Source organism: Sphaerodactylus townsendi, linkage group LG12 (genome assembly GCF_021028975.2).
Source record: "Sphaerodactylus townsendi isolate TG3544 linkage group LG12, MPM_Stown_v2.3, whole genome shotgun sequence".
In the NCBI taxonomy this organism is placed as follows: Eukaryota; Metazoa; Chordata; class Lepidosauria; order Squamata; family Sphaerodactylidae; genus Sphaerodactylus; species Sphaerodactylus townsendi.
The window spans coordinates 54434692-54451399 of NC_059436.1; the positions used below are offsets into that span (position 1 = coordinate 54434692).

The 16708-nt window shown below is 74.1% G+C and overlaps 1 protein-coding gene across 1 annotated transcript in view; it reads left to right on the top strand.

The window, feature by feature from the left end:
- Window positions 1-6080, top strand: part of GPR107 (G protein-coupled receptor 107) — a 78103-nt gene extending 72023 nt beyond the window's left edge. The window contains exon 18 of the mRNA XM_048513210.1: window positions 4487-6080. Coding sequence (XP_048369167.1) covers window positions 4487-4583 — 97 coding nt within the window. The 3' untranslated portion in view covers window positions 4584-6080. The remainder of the gene's footprint in view (window positions 1-4486) is intronic.
- Window positions 6081-16708: the final 10628 nt, after the last annotated feature.

Genomic DNA, 16708 nt, shown 5'->3' on the forward strand with positions numbered 1-16708 from the left:
CAGTAGCATTTTCTCCTGATGTTTCATCTGCATCTGTGGCTGGCATCTTCAAAGGATCAGATCCTCTAAAGATGCCAGCCCCAGATGCAGTCGAAACGTCAAGAGAAAATGCTACTGGAACACGGCCATACAGCCCGGAAACCCCACCACACCCCAGGGATGCCAGCTTGGAGAGCCTTTGACAAATACAGGAAAGCATTTATTTGCATTCACTCAGTTGTACCTCACTTTTCTCCCTCACTAGGATTCAAAATGGCTTTTAGAACATGGGTCTCCCCTCATTCTTTTTTTCTTTTTTTTTGCAACAGCCACCCTGTGAAGAAGGCCAGGGCAGGGCAGGCAGCAGGGTTTGTGACAGACCCAAAGTCACCCAGCGAACTTCCATGGTAGAAGAGGAGATTTGGACTTGGGTCAGCCCAGGTTCTCGTCTGCCGCCCTGACCACTGCACTTCACCGTTGCGGCTTCATTTTGAGCCAGCCTCTCTGCCTTACTGACCGCACAGCGTAACTTAAAAGTGTAGCATGAAATTAAAACATTTGAAGCCCAGTTCTGTGTGCATTCAGAGCAGCTTCCAGTAATCGGGTATAATCCAAAAAGGATGCAAGGCCCATCTGCCTGCATCAGACCCTTGGAGGCCAGAGAGAATGGTGGGGAATAGCATTGGCTTTAATGCACTGAATAGTTCTTAAATTTGTATTGTCAAAGGCTTTCTTGGCTGGGATCCCCTGGCTGTTGTGAGAGCCAGCGTGGGGTAGTGGTTAAGAGCAGATGCACTCTAATCTGGAGAACCGGGTTTGATCCCCCACTCTGCCATTTGAGCTGTGGAGGCTTATCTGGTGAACCAGATTAGCTTGTGCACTCCAACGCACACCAGCTGGGTGACCTTAGGCTAGTCACAGTTCGTTGGAGCTCTCCCAGCCCCACCTACCTCACAGGATGTTTGTGGGGGGTAGGAGGGAAAGGCATTTGTACGCCCCTTTGAGTCTCCTAATAGGAAAGAAAGGGGGGATATAAATCCAACTCTTCTTCTTGCTGCTGCTGCTGCTGCTATATGGCCTTGGTCTAACAGTTTTAGCTGCTAATGTTTCATTCATGTCTTTAGCTGCAGGTGAAATGTAAGGAGCGAAAACGTCCAGACCACAGCCTGGAAAACCTACAGCAGCCGGTTCTTAAATTGTGTGACTTTAAATTGCTGTGTGTCAATGTTTTGGTTTTTTTTAAAGGTAGATGAACCTGGTTGCACCTTGTCAGAGTCCAAAAAAATGTGGAGTTTGGTCAGAAGACATGACGAGTGCAGCAGAGAAGCAGCATATTCAAATGCCAGAGTACTTCTCAGTTTGGTGATCGATCGCTTTGCTTGACTTTTCAGAGGAAGCCAGTGGGTTTCTTGATTAGGTGGGATCTCTTGCTCTTTGACCTCGATTCGGTCCCTGGCTTCGCCACTTAGAAAAGTCAGGTAGTGGGTAATGTGAAAGGCAGGCAGGCGGGCGGGAGCTAGAGTGTGACCGGGCAAGCCAGAGTCAAAGCAGGCCGCATGTGAGGCGTGGTCACCCAGTCTGGGCAGGCAGCAGGCACAGGCGTGGTGGTCAAGGCAGCCCACAGGCAGGCAGGCTGAGAGCCAGAGGCCCGTGGAGCTTACCAGGAAGTCCACTCGCTGCATCCAGGCAGACACAAGCCCAAGGCAGAGTTTATAGGAGGAGTTCTGGTGACTGAGGCTGGGATCCTGCAAGGACTCTGTCCTCCTCAGATGCAGATACCCCCATCTCGCAGAGCCTTCTGCCATACCTACCGTGTTTCCCTTAAAATAAGACAGTGTCTTATATTAATTTTTGCTCCCAAAGATGCGCTATGTCTTATTATCAGGGGATGTCTTATTTTTCTGTGTTCTGTTCGTCGGGCGTGCTTCCAAACAAAAACTTTGCTACGTCTTACTTTCGGGGGATGCCTTATATTTCGCGCTTCAGCAAAACCTCTACTACGTCTTATTTTCAGGGGATGTCTTATATTCGGGGAAACAGGGTAGCGCAATGTGAGCCCTTCTCTTTGTACCCTGTCACTGTAGCCTCAGTCTCCTTTGCGCAGTTGACTTGTTCCTGGTCTCCTCTGAGATTCCTGGTGGCTCTCCCAGCTGCATGGCATCAGGCTCTTCTCTGGCTCGTAGGGAAGGACCTGGAGCTGGCTCTGCCGCTTGCCCCTCCACCATGTCGTCAGGCTGCACGGCAGAGCCCTCTGTGTCCAGGGACTGGCTCACGACAAGACCTTTCTCTGCCTGAGCCCCTGCAGAGCTGATGCCAGTCACAGTAGATACACCTGTCAGGATCAAAGGCAGCTTTGAAGTGGGCCAGGAGACAGGTTTCAAGGCATGCCTGCCGTTTACCAATCTTCAAGCCTTCCTTCAGCAGAAGAGCCAGTGGCAGAAGATGCTCTTGCATCAGAGGAAGACTCCTTCACCCAACAGAGGAGAGCTTAAACGTGACTGTGTTGCACAGAAGGAAAACAAGCCAAGGCCTGTGTGGCTGGGCCGTTAAAACTGAGGCACCCGCAGGTCCACCTGATGCAATCTTGAATTGGCGAAGTGCTGCTGCTAAGTCAGTGATGGCGAACCTTTTTGAGATCGAGTGCCCAAATTGCAACCGAAACCCCATTTATTTATCACAAAGTGCCAACCCGGCAATTTAACCTGAATACTGAGGTTTTAGTTTAGAAAAAACCGGTTGACTCCCTCTTCCTCTGCCCCACCTGTTCGAGCAGGGCCCAGCCTGCTCTAGCCTCCAGCAAGTCCCGCGCGCACCGCTCTGTGCCTCTCTAGCATCTCTGCACCCCCCCACCCCCCCCGGGCAGCAGCCACCTGGAGCACAGGCACCAGGCCCGCCAGCCGAGTCCTCCCTACTCACAGAGGTGCGTGCACATCGTGCTCAGTGGCCCAGGCCAGCCTAGGGGTGTGTGTGTGTGTGTGTGTGTGTGTGTGATTTTCCACCCCCCCACCTGACTGTGTGTATGTACCCACAGAGAGGGCTCTGAGTGCCACCTCTGGCACCCATGCCATAGATTCGCCATCACTGTGCTAAGTGCTACAACTTGCTCAGCCTGGAAGGACTTTCATTTTATACCTGTCATTTCAGTCGAGCATCTTACTCTCCTGATACCATTTAAAGACCGAAGGCCACCGGGCAGAGCTGGGAAAGGCCCAACAATTTGAGCATCTTAAAACCTTTGATTGTGACTACCTAGAAATCTGAAAGCCACAAGAGAAAGAAAAGAGGGCACTTCTGTGAACATGTGATAGAAGGAAACGCCGATGTCGGTACAGCAGCCCTTGGATTTCCCTGCTTTAGCTCCTCCAGGAAACCAGGGGCCTTTTTGCATTTCTTTTTCATACCGTTCTGGTGAAGAAGCAAAACATTCCCCAGGGGGAAATTAATTTAATTTTATTATGTTTAATACTTGGTTGTTTCTGTTTTTTTTTGTAGGACCAAAATCTAATGTAAATAAGATTTTATCTGTGGGTGTAAGTTCTGTATATGTGTGGGTTACTTACTGACTTCTGAAGAAAATCCAGTGGGATCAAAACACATCAGGTCATTTGGGGGTATATTTTGGGATATTTTCTGTTATTACCCACAAATCTTGTGGTTATCTGTACTATATTTTAGGATGTTTTACATGTGTTTTTAGCGATTGACGTAAATTTTTATGTACAATTTTCTATTGACAAGAGTTAAGTACAGTACAAAAATGTAAATTTAATATATTTTAACAGACATCTGTCAGACTTCTCAATCTCTTCGGGTTCCTAGAAGAGTGCGCTATAAATGTTCTGGAGTTTTAACTGCTCTATGGCAGTGGTGGCGAACCTTTTCGAGACCGAGTGCCCAAACTGCAACCCATAACCCACTTATTTATTGCAAAGTGCCAACACGGCAATTTAACCTGAATACTGAGGTTTTAGTTTAGAAAAAACGGTTGGCTCTGAGCCGTGCGTTACTCGGGAGTAAGCTTGGTGGCAGTCGGTGGCTTTGAAGCCCCCGTGCAACTCTTCCAACAGATGAATCACGACCCTAGGAGGGTTTACTCAGAAGCAAGCCCCATAGCCAGCAACCGAGCTTACTCCCAGGTAAAGGATTGCGCTTTAGTTCTTTGCATGAAAATCAGTGGGGTTTAACAGCGCTTAACAGGGTAACCTACACTGCCTCCCCAAAACGAGGTCTTAGGTTTAATGCTAATGATTGAGCCCAGTGGCCCAGGCCAGCCTAGATATGTGGGACAAGGGGGACTCTGCGCGTGCCCACAGAGAGGGCTCTGAGTGCCACCTCTGGCACCCATGCCATAGGTTCGCCACCACTGCTCTATGGGGTTAATTTCTTCTGGCCTTTCCATAGCTTCCTACAACTCTTCCTCTTCTTTCTGCGACCCCTTGCAGGCTGCGCCGGTGGTGCTGAAACTGCACGGTTGGTTCTGAACACAGTCTCTTTTTCTCCCTTTTAGGGTGACGACTACAGGTGTCATGGAGGGCATGAAGAAAGTGAAGAAGGTGGTCAACGGCTCAGCAGAGTCTCGAGGAGAGTGGGAAAGCACCGCGTGATGGATGGATTCTTTTCCTCCCTCCCTCCCCCCCTCCCTCCTCCCCGGTGCCCCTTAGGACAAGGCAGCACTTTCAGATACACTCTAATTTATTGATCTTTTACTTTCTCAACGGAAACGAAGCTTGCTCAGCTTCCTGACATTGGAACTGGAGAATGTAAGAGGGGAGGCGGCGGAGAGGCGGGGCGACATTCTGCAGAGAGCAAAAGCCCTTCCTCTGCCTTGGTTCTGCGGAATCTGGGTTCTCCTGATGCTGGCAACGAAGGTTTTGCGGGGGACGTGGTGGCTGGTGTTTTTTTTTAACATACTGATTTCTCTCTCTCTCTTTTTTTTCTCACTCCGAGGAGAATGGAAGCATCTGGGGAATGTGGCTTCCAAATGTGAAATGATAGATCTGTGTGTGTATATTTTATCAGCTGTGCTTCTTGAGGTGCAAACTCTGCTGTGTAACGTTGCGTGCCAGGAAACCAATGAAGTTTTACAGGGGTGGGTGGGGGGAGGGCATGAGATATTTCACGACTTTCTTTTTGTAAACTTTTGCTGACCGAAGGCATCACGCTTTTTTTTAAAAAAAACCATTTTCGTTTGGGGACCAGGAAGAACTCGGACCTCAATATGTGAACAGGAACTTTTGAGACCAAGCAGACACTTTAGAGCAGGGAGGCAGAACCACTTTTCCTTTTGCTCCTGAACCGCATAGGTCAAAAGTGTGGTCCGATCTCTTCTATGCATTGACTGGAATGGTTTCTGAACAGGTGCAATCAAATCTGATCAAGCTTGGATGATGCGTCTCCTCCCCCGCTACCCCGTTTTGTTTGGAGAGCACAGAAGTCAGAGCCGATGGATTCTAATCCTCTGCATCAAAACTGGAGCCTCCTTAAAAGAGAAATGCAGAATCAGTTGCCCCTGAGGCTTCCCAAGCAGCAGATCTGTTGCGTTGTGGAGATGGCCAGCTTTTCCAGAACTCTGACCTGATCTCGGAAGGGAGCCCGTGCTGCCAGTTACTAGAGAAATTGAGCCCTGGATCTTGGAGCCAGAGCCCTGAAAGCTGGCTGACCTCCAAGAGAGGTCAAGAGACAGCAGCAGGAATTCACCTGACCACTTCGCCCTGCCCCCCACTGTTCATAAAACACCAGCCTTCCCCAGGCAGAGGAGTGTTTTGGATCATGCACAGGTATTTGGATGCTTCTCTGGGAACCTTTGGCAGCTCCTGTTGGTGAGAGTAGATGGGGGCAGAGGGGCCAAGCATGTTCCCTTGTGAGTAGAAGGCATGTCATGGCTGCACTTAGCAGCAGCAGGAGGGTAAAGAGAAGCCCCCCCTTCAAAGGGGCTGGGGCCCTGAGAGGAAACAATGCATTTGTGCACACCTGGGCTGGGCGCCCAGTTGCAAACTCCCAAGAGCGAGGCCAGAGATGGCTTCCTTTATTGTGAGCTTGGGGTGTTTGGTTTGTTAGGGGCATTAATTGTAGGTGGTCAACCCATTAAATGTCCACTTTTACCCAAGTGTAATCTTTGAATCACGATCTCCGCCCCTTGCAGGCGATGGGTTCTCAGAGCAAGAGAAAGCTGCTAGTGGGACACCAGGTGCCTGAAAGGCAAATAGTTCTTCCATGTGGACCGCCATTATCATGGTCCTAGAACAGGTCTTTCCACCATGCCTGCCCGGCAGGAACCAGTGAGATCGTTCTCCTGGCCTCATGTATCCAGACGTACCCCTCTGTATTCCTTACAGAGGGAGCACGGCCCCTCCCTCACCTGGTCTTTGCACTCCCCCCCGCCTTGGTGTCATATTGCTCAGGGCCGTAGGATTTTGTGGGCCTGGGGGGTGGGGGCTCTGTGGAGATTGAAGCTGTTGCACTCTGCTGGAGCTGTCTGGCTTAACGGGAACACCAGCCAATGTTGGGGACTGTGTTGAGCAATGGAAAGTATTTCTCTTGCTCTGACCTTTCTGGGTCCAGCAGCTGAGATTGGTGGAGGCGTAAAGAGCCCGCCCCAGTTGCCCAGGCCTCCTCACTTCCACTGGCATCCTCCTTCAGCAGCAGGGCTTGTTCTGGCCTGGCCTGCTCTTCCATTATTTGCTGCAAAGGGTTATGGGCACTCCGGCCTGGTCTCACAGGACCTCACAAGCAGCTCTGAAGCTTTTGGGCAGTGAATACCGAACCTGCTGCAGGGAACTGTCTTGATGCTATAACACTTCACAATGTACGCAGTGGTCTGGGCGGTATTTCCTGTTCCCTTTGGACCTCTTGGTTCTGCAGCGAGGGAAGAAGCAGAATGAGGCGGCGGGGGCGGGGGGTTCCCCCCAGTGCTGTTTTCTCAATTGGAATTTGTGACTCCTTCCCTACTGAGTTGCTGATAGGCCAGGAGGAGGAGCCGCGGAACCCATTCAGTCCCTCTCCCTTCAGTTCCCTCCCTGCAGTGAAGGTAATGGACATTTGCACCCCTATTTGCAAGCTACTGTTGGAAATGGCGCAGGCCAAGGGAGGGACAGGGCTTGCACTCCATTTTAGGTTAACTGGAAGAGCAGATGACAGGTCCCCAAAAGCACCAGGGAGCTTGGCCTAGAGGACAGACCCAGAAGTTGCTCCAGCTGCCTGCAGCAAATCTTCAGGGATAGGAGAGAGCTGCGGCAGAATTCTGTGGTCTGGAACATGTCTGACACAAGAGATTTTCCAGTGGGCTGATAAGCTGTTCCTGGTCCATCTGGGATATATAATAAGGTTGGGAGGGGAACCATCTCCAGTCTTGTATGCCTGTAAGTGGCCCTCTATTGCCTTATGCCTCAAATCCCATGTACCGCCTTTCTTAGATTTAGCACTCCTGGGTATGGCTTCATTTTGCAACGGAGCTGCTCACTCCCATCTCTCCAACCGTCCGACTTCAAAGCTTGCTTCTGTCTGTGACCAGGAGTCGCAGCCTTCCTTTAGAGCATAGGTGTCAAACTTGTGGCCCTCCAGATGTTATGGACTACAGTTACCATCATCCCCTGCCAGCATTGGGGGGGGGGGTGGGGGGGGGGGGGGGTGGGGGGGGGGGGGGGTGGGGGGGGGGGGGGGTGGGGGGGGGGGGGGGTGGGGGGGGGGGGGGGTGGGGGGGGGGGGGGGTGGGGGGGGGGGGGGGTGGGGGGGGGGGGGGGTGGGGGGGGGGGGGGGTGGGGGGGGGGGGGGGTGGGGGGGGGGGGGGGTGGGGGGGGGGGGGGGTGGGGGGGGGGGGGGGTGGGGGGGGGGGGGGGTGGGGGGGGGGGGGGGTGGGGGGGGGGGGGGGTGGGGGGGGGGGGGGGTGGGGGGGGGGGGGGGTGGGGGGGGGGGGGGGTGGGGGGGGGGGGGGGTGGGGGGGGGGGGGGGTGGGGGGGGGGGGGGGTGGGGGGGGGGGGGGGTGGGGGGGGGGGGGGGTGGGGGGGGGGGGGGGTGGGGGGGGGGGGGGGTGGGGGGGGGGGGGGGTGGGGGGGGGGGGGGGTGGGGGGGGGGGGGGGTGGGGGGGGGGGGGGGTGGGGGGGGGGGGGGGTGGGGGGGGGGGGGGGTGGGGGGGGGGGGGGGTGGGGGGGGGGGGGGGTGGGGGGGGGGGGGGGTGGGGGGGGGGGGGGGTGGGGGGGGGGGGGGGTGGGGGGGGGGGGGGGTGGGGGGGGGGGGGGGTGGGGGGGGGGGGGGGTGGGGGGGGGGGGGGGTGGGGGGGGGGGGGGGTGGGGGGGGGGGGGGGTGGGGGGGGGGGGGGGTGGGGGGGGGGGGGGGTGGGGGGGGGGGGGGGTGGGGGGGGGGGGGGGTGGGGGGGGGGGGGGGTGGGGGGGGGGGGGGGTGGGGGGGGGGGGGGGTGGGGGGGGGGGGGGGTGGGGGGGGGGGGGGGTGGGGGGGGGGGGGGGTGGGGGGGGGGGGGGGTGGGGGGGGGGGGGGGTGGGGGGGGGGGGGGGTGGGGGGGGGGGGGGGTGGGGGGGGGGGGGGGTGGGGGGGGGGGGGGGTGGGGGGGGGGGGGGGTGGGGGGGGGGGGGGGTGGGGGGGGGGGGGGGTGGGGGGGGGGGGGGGTGGGGGGGGGGGGGGGTGGGGGGGGGGGGGGGTGGGGGGGGGGGGGGGTGGGGGGGGGGGGGGGTGGGGGGGGGGGGGGGTGGGGGGGGGGGGGGGTGGGGGGGGGGGGGGGTGGGGGGGGGGGGGGGTGGGGGGGGGGGGGGGTGGGGGGGGGGGGGGGTGGGGGGGGGGGGGGGTGGGGGGGGGGGGGGGTGGGGGGGGGGGGGGGTGGGGGGGGGGGGGGGTGGGGGGGGGGGGGGGTGGGGGGGGGGGGGGGTGGGGGGGGGGGGGGGTGGGGGGGGGGGGGGGTGGGGGGGGGGGGGGGTGGGGGGGGGGGGGGGTGGGGGGGGGGGGGGGTGGGGGGGGGGGGGGGTGGGGGGGGGGGGGGGTGGGGGGGGGGGGGGGTGGGGGGGGGGGGGGGTGGGGGGGGGGGGGGGTGGGGGGGGGGGGGGGTGGGGGGGGGGGGGGGTGGGGGGGGGGGGGGGTGGGGGGGGGGGGGGGTGGGGGGGGGGGGGGGTGGGGGGGGGGGGGGGTGGGGGGGGGGGGGGGTGGGGGGGGGGGGGGGTGGGGGGGGGGGGGGGTGGGGGGGGGGGGGGGTGGGGGGGGGGGGGGGTGGGGGGGGGGGGGGGTGGGGGGGGGGGGGGGTGGGGGGGGGGGGGGGTGGGGGGGGGGGGGGGTGGGGGGGGGGGGGGGTGGGGGGGGGGGGGGGTGGGGGGGGGGGGGGGTGGGGGGGGGGGGGGGTGGGGGGGGGGGGGGGTGGGGGGGGGGGGGGGTGGGGGGGGGGGGGGGTGGGGGGGGGGGGGGGTGGGGGGGGGGGGGGGTGGGGGGGGGGGGGGGTGGGGGGGGGGGGGGGTGGGGGGGGGGGGGGGTGGGGGGGGGGGGGGGTGGGGGGGGGGGGGGGTGGGGGGGGGGGGGGGTGGGGGGGGGGGGGGGTGGGGGGGGGGGGGGGTGGGGGGGGGGGGGGGTGGGGGGGGGGGGGGGTGGGGGGGGGGGGGGGTGGGGGGGGGGGGGGGTGGGGGGGGGGGGGGGTGGGGGGGGGGGGGGGTGGGGGGGGGGGGGGGTGGGGGGGGGGGGGGGTGGGGGGGGGGGGGGGTGGGGGGGGGGGGGGGTGGGGGGGGGGGGGGGTGGGGGGGGGGGGGGGTGGGGGGGGGGGGGGGTGGGGGGGGGGGGGGGTGGGGGGGGGGGGGGGTGGGGGGGGGGGGGGGTGGGGGGGGGGGGGGGTGGGGGGGGGGGGGGGTGGGGGGGGGGGGGGGTGGGGGGGGGGGGGGGTGGGGGGGGGGGGGGGTGGGGGGGGGGGGGGGTGGGGGGGGGGGGGGGTGGGGGGGGGGGGGGGTGGGGGGGGGGGGGGGTGGGGGGGGGGGGGGGTGGGGGGGGGGGGGGGTGGGGGGGGGGGGGGGTGGGGGGGGGGGGGGGTGGGGGGGGGGGGGGGTGGGGGGGGGGGGGGGTGGGGGGGGGGGGGGGTGGGGGGGGGGGGGGGTGGGGGGGGGGGGGGGTGGGGGGGGGGGGGGGTGGGGGGGGGGGGGGGTGGGGGGGGGGGGGGGTGGGGGGGGGGGGGGGTGGGGGGGGGGGGGGGTGGGGGGGGGGGGGGGTGGGGGGGGGGGGGGGTGGGGGGGGGGGGGGGTGGGGGGGGGGGGGGGTGGGGGGGGGGGGGGGTGGGGGGGGGGGGGGGTGGGGGGGGGGGGGGGTGGGGGGGGGGGGGGGTGGGGGGGGGGGGGGGTGGGGGGGGGGGGGGGTGGGGGGGGGGGGGGGTGGGGGGGGGGGGGGGTGGGGGGGGGGGGGGGTGGGGGGGGGGGGGGGTGGGGGGGGGGGGGGGTGGGGGGGGGGGGGGGTGGGGGGGGGGGGGGGTGGGGGGGGGGGGGGGTGGGGGGGGGGGGGGGTGGGGGGGGGGGGGGGTGGGGGGGGGGGGGGGTGGGGGGGGGGGGGGGTGGGGGGGGGGGGGGGTGGGGGGGGGGGGGGGTGGGGGGGGGGGGGGGTGGGGGGGGGGGGGGGTGGGGGGGGGGGGGGGTGGGGGGGGGGGGGGGTGGGGGGGGGGGGGGGTGGGGGGGGGGGGGGGTGGGGGGGGGGGGGGGTGGGGGGGGGGGGGGGTGGGGGGGGGGGGGGGTGGGGGGGGGGGGGGGTGGGGGGGGGGGGGGGTGGGGGGGGGGGGGGGTGGGGGGGGGGGGGGGTGGGGGGGGGGGGGGGTGGGGGGGGGGGGGGGTGGGGGGGGGGGGGGGTGGGGGGGGGGGGGGGTGGGGGGGGGGGGGGGTGGGGGGGGGGGGGGGTGGGGGGGGGGGGGGGTGGGGGGGGGGGGGGGTGGGGGGGGGGGGGGGTGGGGGGGGGGGGGGGTGGGGGGGGGGGGGGGTGGGGGGGGGGGGGGGTGGGGGGGGGGGGGGGTGGGGGGGGGGGGGGGTGGGGGGGGGGGGGGGTGGGGGGGGGGGGGGGTGGGGGGGGGGGGGGGTGGGGGGGGGGGGGGGTGGGGGGGGGGGGGGGTGGGGGGGGGGGGGGGTGGGGGGGGGGGGGGGTGGGGGGGGGGGGGGGTGGGGGGGGGGGGGGGTGGGGGGGGGGGGGGGTGGGGGGGGGGGGGGGTGGGGGGGGGGGGGGGTGGGGGGGGGGGGGGGTGGGGGGGGGGGGGGGTGGGGGGGGGGGGGGGTGGGGGGGGGGGGGGGTGGGGGGGGGGGGGGGTGGGGGGGGGGGGGGGTGGGGGGGGGGGGGGGTGGGGGGGGGGGGGGGTGGGGGGGGGGGGGGGTGGGGGGGGGGGGGGGTGGGGGGGGGGGGGGGTGGGGGGGGGGGGGGGTGGGGGGGGGGGGGGGTGGGGGGGGGGGGGGGTGGGGGGGGGGGGGGGTGGGGGGGGGGGGGGGTGGGGGGGGGGGGGGGTGGGGGGGGGGGGGGGTGGGGGGGGGGGGGGGTGGGGGGGGGGGGGGGTGGGGGGGGGGGGGGGTGGGGGGGGGGGGGGGTGGGGGGGGGGGGGGGTGGGGGGGGGGGGGGGTGGGGGGGGGGGGGGGTGGGGGGGGGGGGGGGTGGGGGGGGGGGGGGGTGGGGGGGGGGGGGGGTGGGGGGGGGGGGGGGTGGGGGGGGGGGGGGGTGGGGGGGGGGGGGGGTGGGGGGGGGGGGGGGTGGGGGGGGGGGGGGGTGGGGGGGGGGGGGGGTGGGGGGGGGGGGGGGTGGGGGGGGGGGGGGGTGGGGGGGGGGGGGGGTGGGGGGGGGGGGGGGTGGGGGGGGGGGGGGGTGGGGGGGGGGGGGGGTGGGGGGGGGGGGGGGTGGGGGGGGGGGGGGGTGGGGGGGGGGGGGGGTGGGGGGGGGGGGGGGTGGGGGGGGGGGGGGGTGGGGGGGGGGGGGGGTGGGGGGGGGGGGGGGTGGGGGGGGGGGGGGGTGGGGGGGGGGGGGGGTGGGGGGGGGGGGGGGTGGGGGGGGGGGGGGGTGGGGGGGGGGGGGGGTGGGGGGGGGGGGGGGTGGGGGGGGGGGGGGGTGGGGGGGGGGGGGGGTGGGGGGGGGGGGGGGTGGGGGGGGGGGGGGGTGGGGGGGGGGGGGGGTGGGGGGGGGGGGGGGTGGGGGGGGGGGGGGGTGGGGGGGGGGGGGGGTGGGGGGGGGGGGGGGTGGGGGGGGGGGGGGGTGGGGGGGGGGGGGGGTGGGGGGGGGGGGGGGTGGGGGGGGGGGGGGGTGGGGGGGGGGGGGGGTGGGGGGGGGGGGGGGTGGGGGGGGGGGGGGGTGGGGGGGGGGGGGGGTGGGGGGGGGGGGGGGTGGGGGGGGGGGGGGGTGGGGGGGGGGGGGGGTGGGGGGGGGGGGGGGTGGGGGGGGGGGGGGGTGGGGGGGGGGGGGGGTGGGGGGGGGGGGGGGTGGGGGGGGGGGGGGGTGGGGGGGGGGGGGGGTGGGGGGGGGGGGGGGTGGGGGGGGGGGGGGGTGGGGGGGGGGGGGGGTGGGGGGGGGGGGGGGTGGGGGGGGGGGGGGGTGGGGGGGGGGGGGGGTGGGGGGGGGGGGGGGTGGGGGGGGGGGGGGGTGGGGGGGGGGGGGGGTGGGGGGGGGGGGGGGTGGGGGGGGGGGGGGGTGGGGGGGGGGGGGGGTGGGGGGGGGGGGGGGTGGGGGGGGGGGGGGGTGGGGGGGGGGGGGGGTGGGGGGGGGGGGGGGTGGGGGGGGGGGGGGGTGGGGGGGGGGGGGGGTGGGGGGGGGGGGGGGTGGGGGGGGGGGGGGGTGGGGGGGGGGGGGGGTGGGGGGGGGGGGGGGTGGGGGGGGGGGGGGGTGGGGGGGGGGGGGGGTGGGGGGGGGGGGGGGTGGGGGGGGGGGGGGGTGGGGGGGGGGGGGGGTGGGGGGGGGGGGGGGTGGGGGGGGGGGGGGGTGGGGGGGGGGGGGGGTGGGGGGGGGGGGGGGTGGGGGGGGGGGGGGGTGGGGGGGGGGGGGGGTGGGGGGGGGGGGGGGTGGGGGGGGGGGGGGGTGGGGGGGGGGGGGGGTGGGGGGGGGGGGGGGTGGGGGGGGGGGGGGGTGGGGGGGGGGGGGGGTGGGGGGGGGGGGGGGTGGGGGGGGGGGGGGGTGGGGGGGGGGGGGGGTGGGGGGGGGGGGGGGTGGGGGGGGGGGGGGGTGGGGGGGGGGGGGGGTGGGGGGGGGGGGGGGTGGGGGGGGGGGGGGGTGGGGGGGGGGGGGGGTGGGGGGGGGGGGGGGTGGGGGGGGGGGGGGGTGGGGGGGGGGGGGGGTGGGGGGGGGGGGGGGTGGGGGGGGGGGGGGGTGGGGGGGGGGGGGGGTGGGGGGGGGGGGGGGTGGGGGGGGGGGGGGGTGGGGGGGGGGGGGGGTGGGGGGGGGGGGGGGTGGGGGGGGGGGGGGGTGGGGGGGGGGGGGGGTGGGGGGGGGGGGGGGTGGGGGGGGGGGGGGGTGGGGGGGGGGGGGGGTGGGGGGGGGGGGGGGTGGGGGGGGGGGGGGGTGGGGGGGGGGGGGGGTGGGGGGGGGGGGGGGTGGGGGGGGGGGGGGGTGGGGGGGGGGGGGGGTGGGGGGGGGGGGGGGTGGGGGGGGGGGGGGGTGGGGGGGGGGGGGGGTGGGGGGGGGGGGGGGTGGGGGGGGGGGGGGGTGGGGGGGGGGGGGGGTGGGGGGGGGGGGGGGTGGGGGGGGGGGGGGGTGGGGGGGGGGGGGGGTGGGGGGGGGGGGGGGTGGGGGGGGGGGGGGGTGGGGGGGGGGGGGGGTGGGGGGGGGGGGGGGTGGGGGGGGGGGGGGGTGGGGGGGGGGGGGGGTGGGGGGGGGGGGGGGTGGGGGGGGGGGGGGGTGGGGGGGGGGGGGGGTGGGGGGGGGGGGGGGTGGGGGGGGGGGGGGGTGGGGGGGGGGGGGGGTGGGGGGGGGGGGGGGTGGGGGGGGGGGGGGGTGGGGGGGGGGGGGGGTGGGGGGGGGGGGGGGTGGGGGGGGGGGGGGGTGGGGGGGGGGGGGGGTGGGGGGGGGGGGGGGTGGGGGGGGGGGGGGGTGGGGGGGGGGGGGGGTGGGGGGGGGGGGGGGTGGGGGGGGGGGGGGGTGGGGGGGGGGGGGGGTGGGGGGGGGGGGGGGTGGGGGGGGGGGGGGGTGGGGGGGGGGGGGGGTGGGGGGGGGGGGGGGTGGGGGGGGGGGGGGGTGGGGGGGGGGGGGGGTGGGGGGGGGGGGGGGTGGGGGGGGGGGGGGGTGGGGGGGGGGGGGGGTGGGGGGGGGGGGGGGTGGGGGGGGGGGGGGGTGGGGGGGGGGGGGGGTGGGGGGGGGGGGGGGTGGGGGGGGGGGGGGGTGGGGGGGGGGGGGGGTGGGGGGGGGGGGGGGTGGGGGGGGGGGGGGGTGGGGGGGGGGGGGGGTGGGGGGGGGGGGGGGTGGGGGGGGGGGGGGGTGGGGGGGGGGGGGGGTGGGGGGGGGGGGGGGTGGGGGGGGGGGGGGGTGGGGGGGGGGGGGGGTGGGGGGGGGGGGGGGTGGGGGGGGGGGGGGGTGGGGGGGGGGGGGGGTGGGGGGGGGGGGGGGTGGGGGGGGGGGGGGGTGGGGGGGGGGGGGGGTGGGGGGGGGGGGGGGTGGGGGGGGGGGGGGGTGGGGGGGGGGGGGGGTGGGGGGGGGGGGGGGTGGGGGGGGGGGGGGGTGGGGGGGGGGGGGGGTGGGGGGGGGGGGGGGTGGGGGGGGGGGGGGGTGGGGGGGGGGGGGGGTGGGGGGGGGGGGGGGTGGGGGGGGGGGGGGGTGGGGGGGGGGGGGGGTGGGGGGGGGGGGGGGTGGGGGGGGGGGGGGGTGGGGGGGGGGGGGGGTGGGGGGGGGGGGGGGTGGGGGGGGGGGGGGGTGGGGGGGGGGGGGGGTGGGGGGGGGGGGGGGTGGGGGGGGGGGGGGGTGGGGGGGGGGGGGGGTGGGGGGGGGGGGGGGTGGGGGGGGGGGGGGGTGGGGGGGGGGGGGGGTGGGGGGGGGGGGGGGTGGGGGGGGGGGGGGGTGGGGGGGGGGGGGGGTGGGGGGGGGGGGGGGTGGGGGGGGGGGGGGGTGGGGGGGGGGGGGGGTGGGGGGGGGGGGGGGTGGGGGGGGGGGGGGGTGGGGGGGGGGGGGGGTGGGGGGGGGGGGGGGTGGGGGGGGGGGGGGGTGGGGGGGGGGGGGGGTGGGGGGGGGGGGGGGTGGGGGGGGGGGGGGGTGGGGGGGGGGGGGGGTGGGGGGGGGGGGGGGTGGGGGGGGGGGGGGGTGGGGGGGGGGGGGGGTGGGGGGGGGGGGGGGTGGGGGGGGGGGGGGGTGGGGGGGGGGGGGGGTGGGGGGGGGGGGGGGTGGGGGGGGGGGGGGGTGGGGGGGGGGGGGGGTGGGGGGGGGGGGGGGTGGGGGGGGGGGGGGGTGGGGGGGGGGGGGGGTGGGGGGGGGGGGGGGTGGGGGGGGGGGGGGGTGGGGGGGGGGGGGGGTGGGGGGGGGGGGGGGTGGGGGGGGGGGGGGGTGGGGGGGGGGGGGGGTGGGGGGGGGGGGGGGTGGGGGGGGGGGGGGGTGGGGGGGGGGGGGGGTGGGGGGGGGGGGGGGTGGGGGGGGGGGGGGGTGGGGGGGGGGGGGGGTGGGGGGGGGGGGGGGTGGGGGGGGGGGGGGGTGGGGGGGGGGGGGGGTGGGGGGGGGGGGGGGTGGGGGGGGGGGGGGGTGGGGGGGGGGGGGGGTGGGGGGGGGGGGGGGTGGGGGGGGGGGGGGGTGGGGGGGGGGGGGGGTGGGGGGGGGGGGGGGTGGGGGGGGGGGGGGGTGGGGGGGGGGGGGGGTGGGGGGGGGGGGGGGTGGGGGGGGGGGGGGGTGGGGGGGGGGGGGGGTGGGGGGGGGGGGGGGTGGGGGGGGGGGGGGGTGGGGGGGGGGGGGGGTGGGGGGGGGGGGGGGTGGGGGGGGGGGGGGGTGGGGGGGGGGGGGGGTGGGGGGGGGGGGGGGTGGGGGGGGGGGGGGGTGGGGGGGGGGGGGGGTGGGGGGGGGGGGGGGTGGGGGGGGGGGGGGGTGGGGGGGGGGGGGGGTGGGGGGGGGGGGGGGTGGGGGGGGGGGGGGGTGGGGGGGGGGGGGGGTGGGGGGGGGGGGGGGTGGGGGGGGGGGGGGGTGGGGGGGGGGGGGGGTGGGGGGGGGGGGGGGTGGGGGGGGGGGGGGGTGGGGGGGGGGGGGGGTGGGGGGGGGGGGGGGTGGGGGGGGGGGGGGGTGGGGGGGGGGGGGGGTGGGGGGGGGGGGGGGTGGGGGGGGGGGGGGGTGGGGGGGGGGGGGGGTGGGGGGGGGGGGGGGTGGGGGGGGGGGGGGGTGGGGGGGGGGGGGGGTGGGGGGGGGGGGGGGTGGGGGGGGGGGGGGGTGGGGGGGGGGGGGGGTGGGGGGGGGGGGGGGTGGGGGGGGGGGGGGGTGGGGGGGGGGGGGGGTGGGGGGGGGGGGGGGTGGGGGGGGGGGGGGGTGGGGGGGGGGGGGGGTGGGGGGGGGGGGGGGTGGGGGGGGGGGGGGGTGGGGGGGGGGGGGGGTGGGGGGGGGGGGGGGTGGGGGGGGGGGGGGGTGGGGGGGGGGGGGGGTGGGGGGGGGGGGGGGTGGGGGGGGGGGGGGGTGGGGGGGGGGGGGGGTGGGGGGGGGGGGGGGTGGGGGGGGGGGGGGGTGGGGGGGGGGGGGGGTGGGGGGGGGGGGGGGTGGGGGGGGGGGGGGGTGGGGGGGGGGGGGGGTGGGGGGGGGGGGGGGTGGGGGGGGGGGGGGGTGGGGGGGGGGGGGGGTGGGGGGGGGGGGG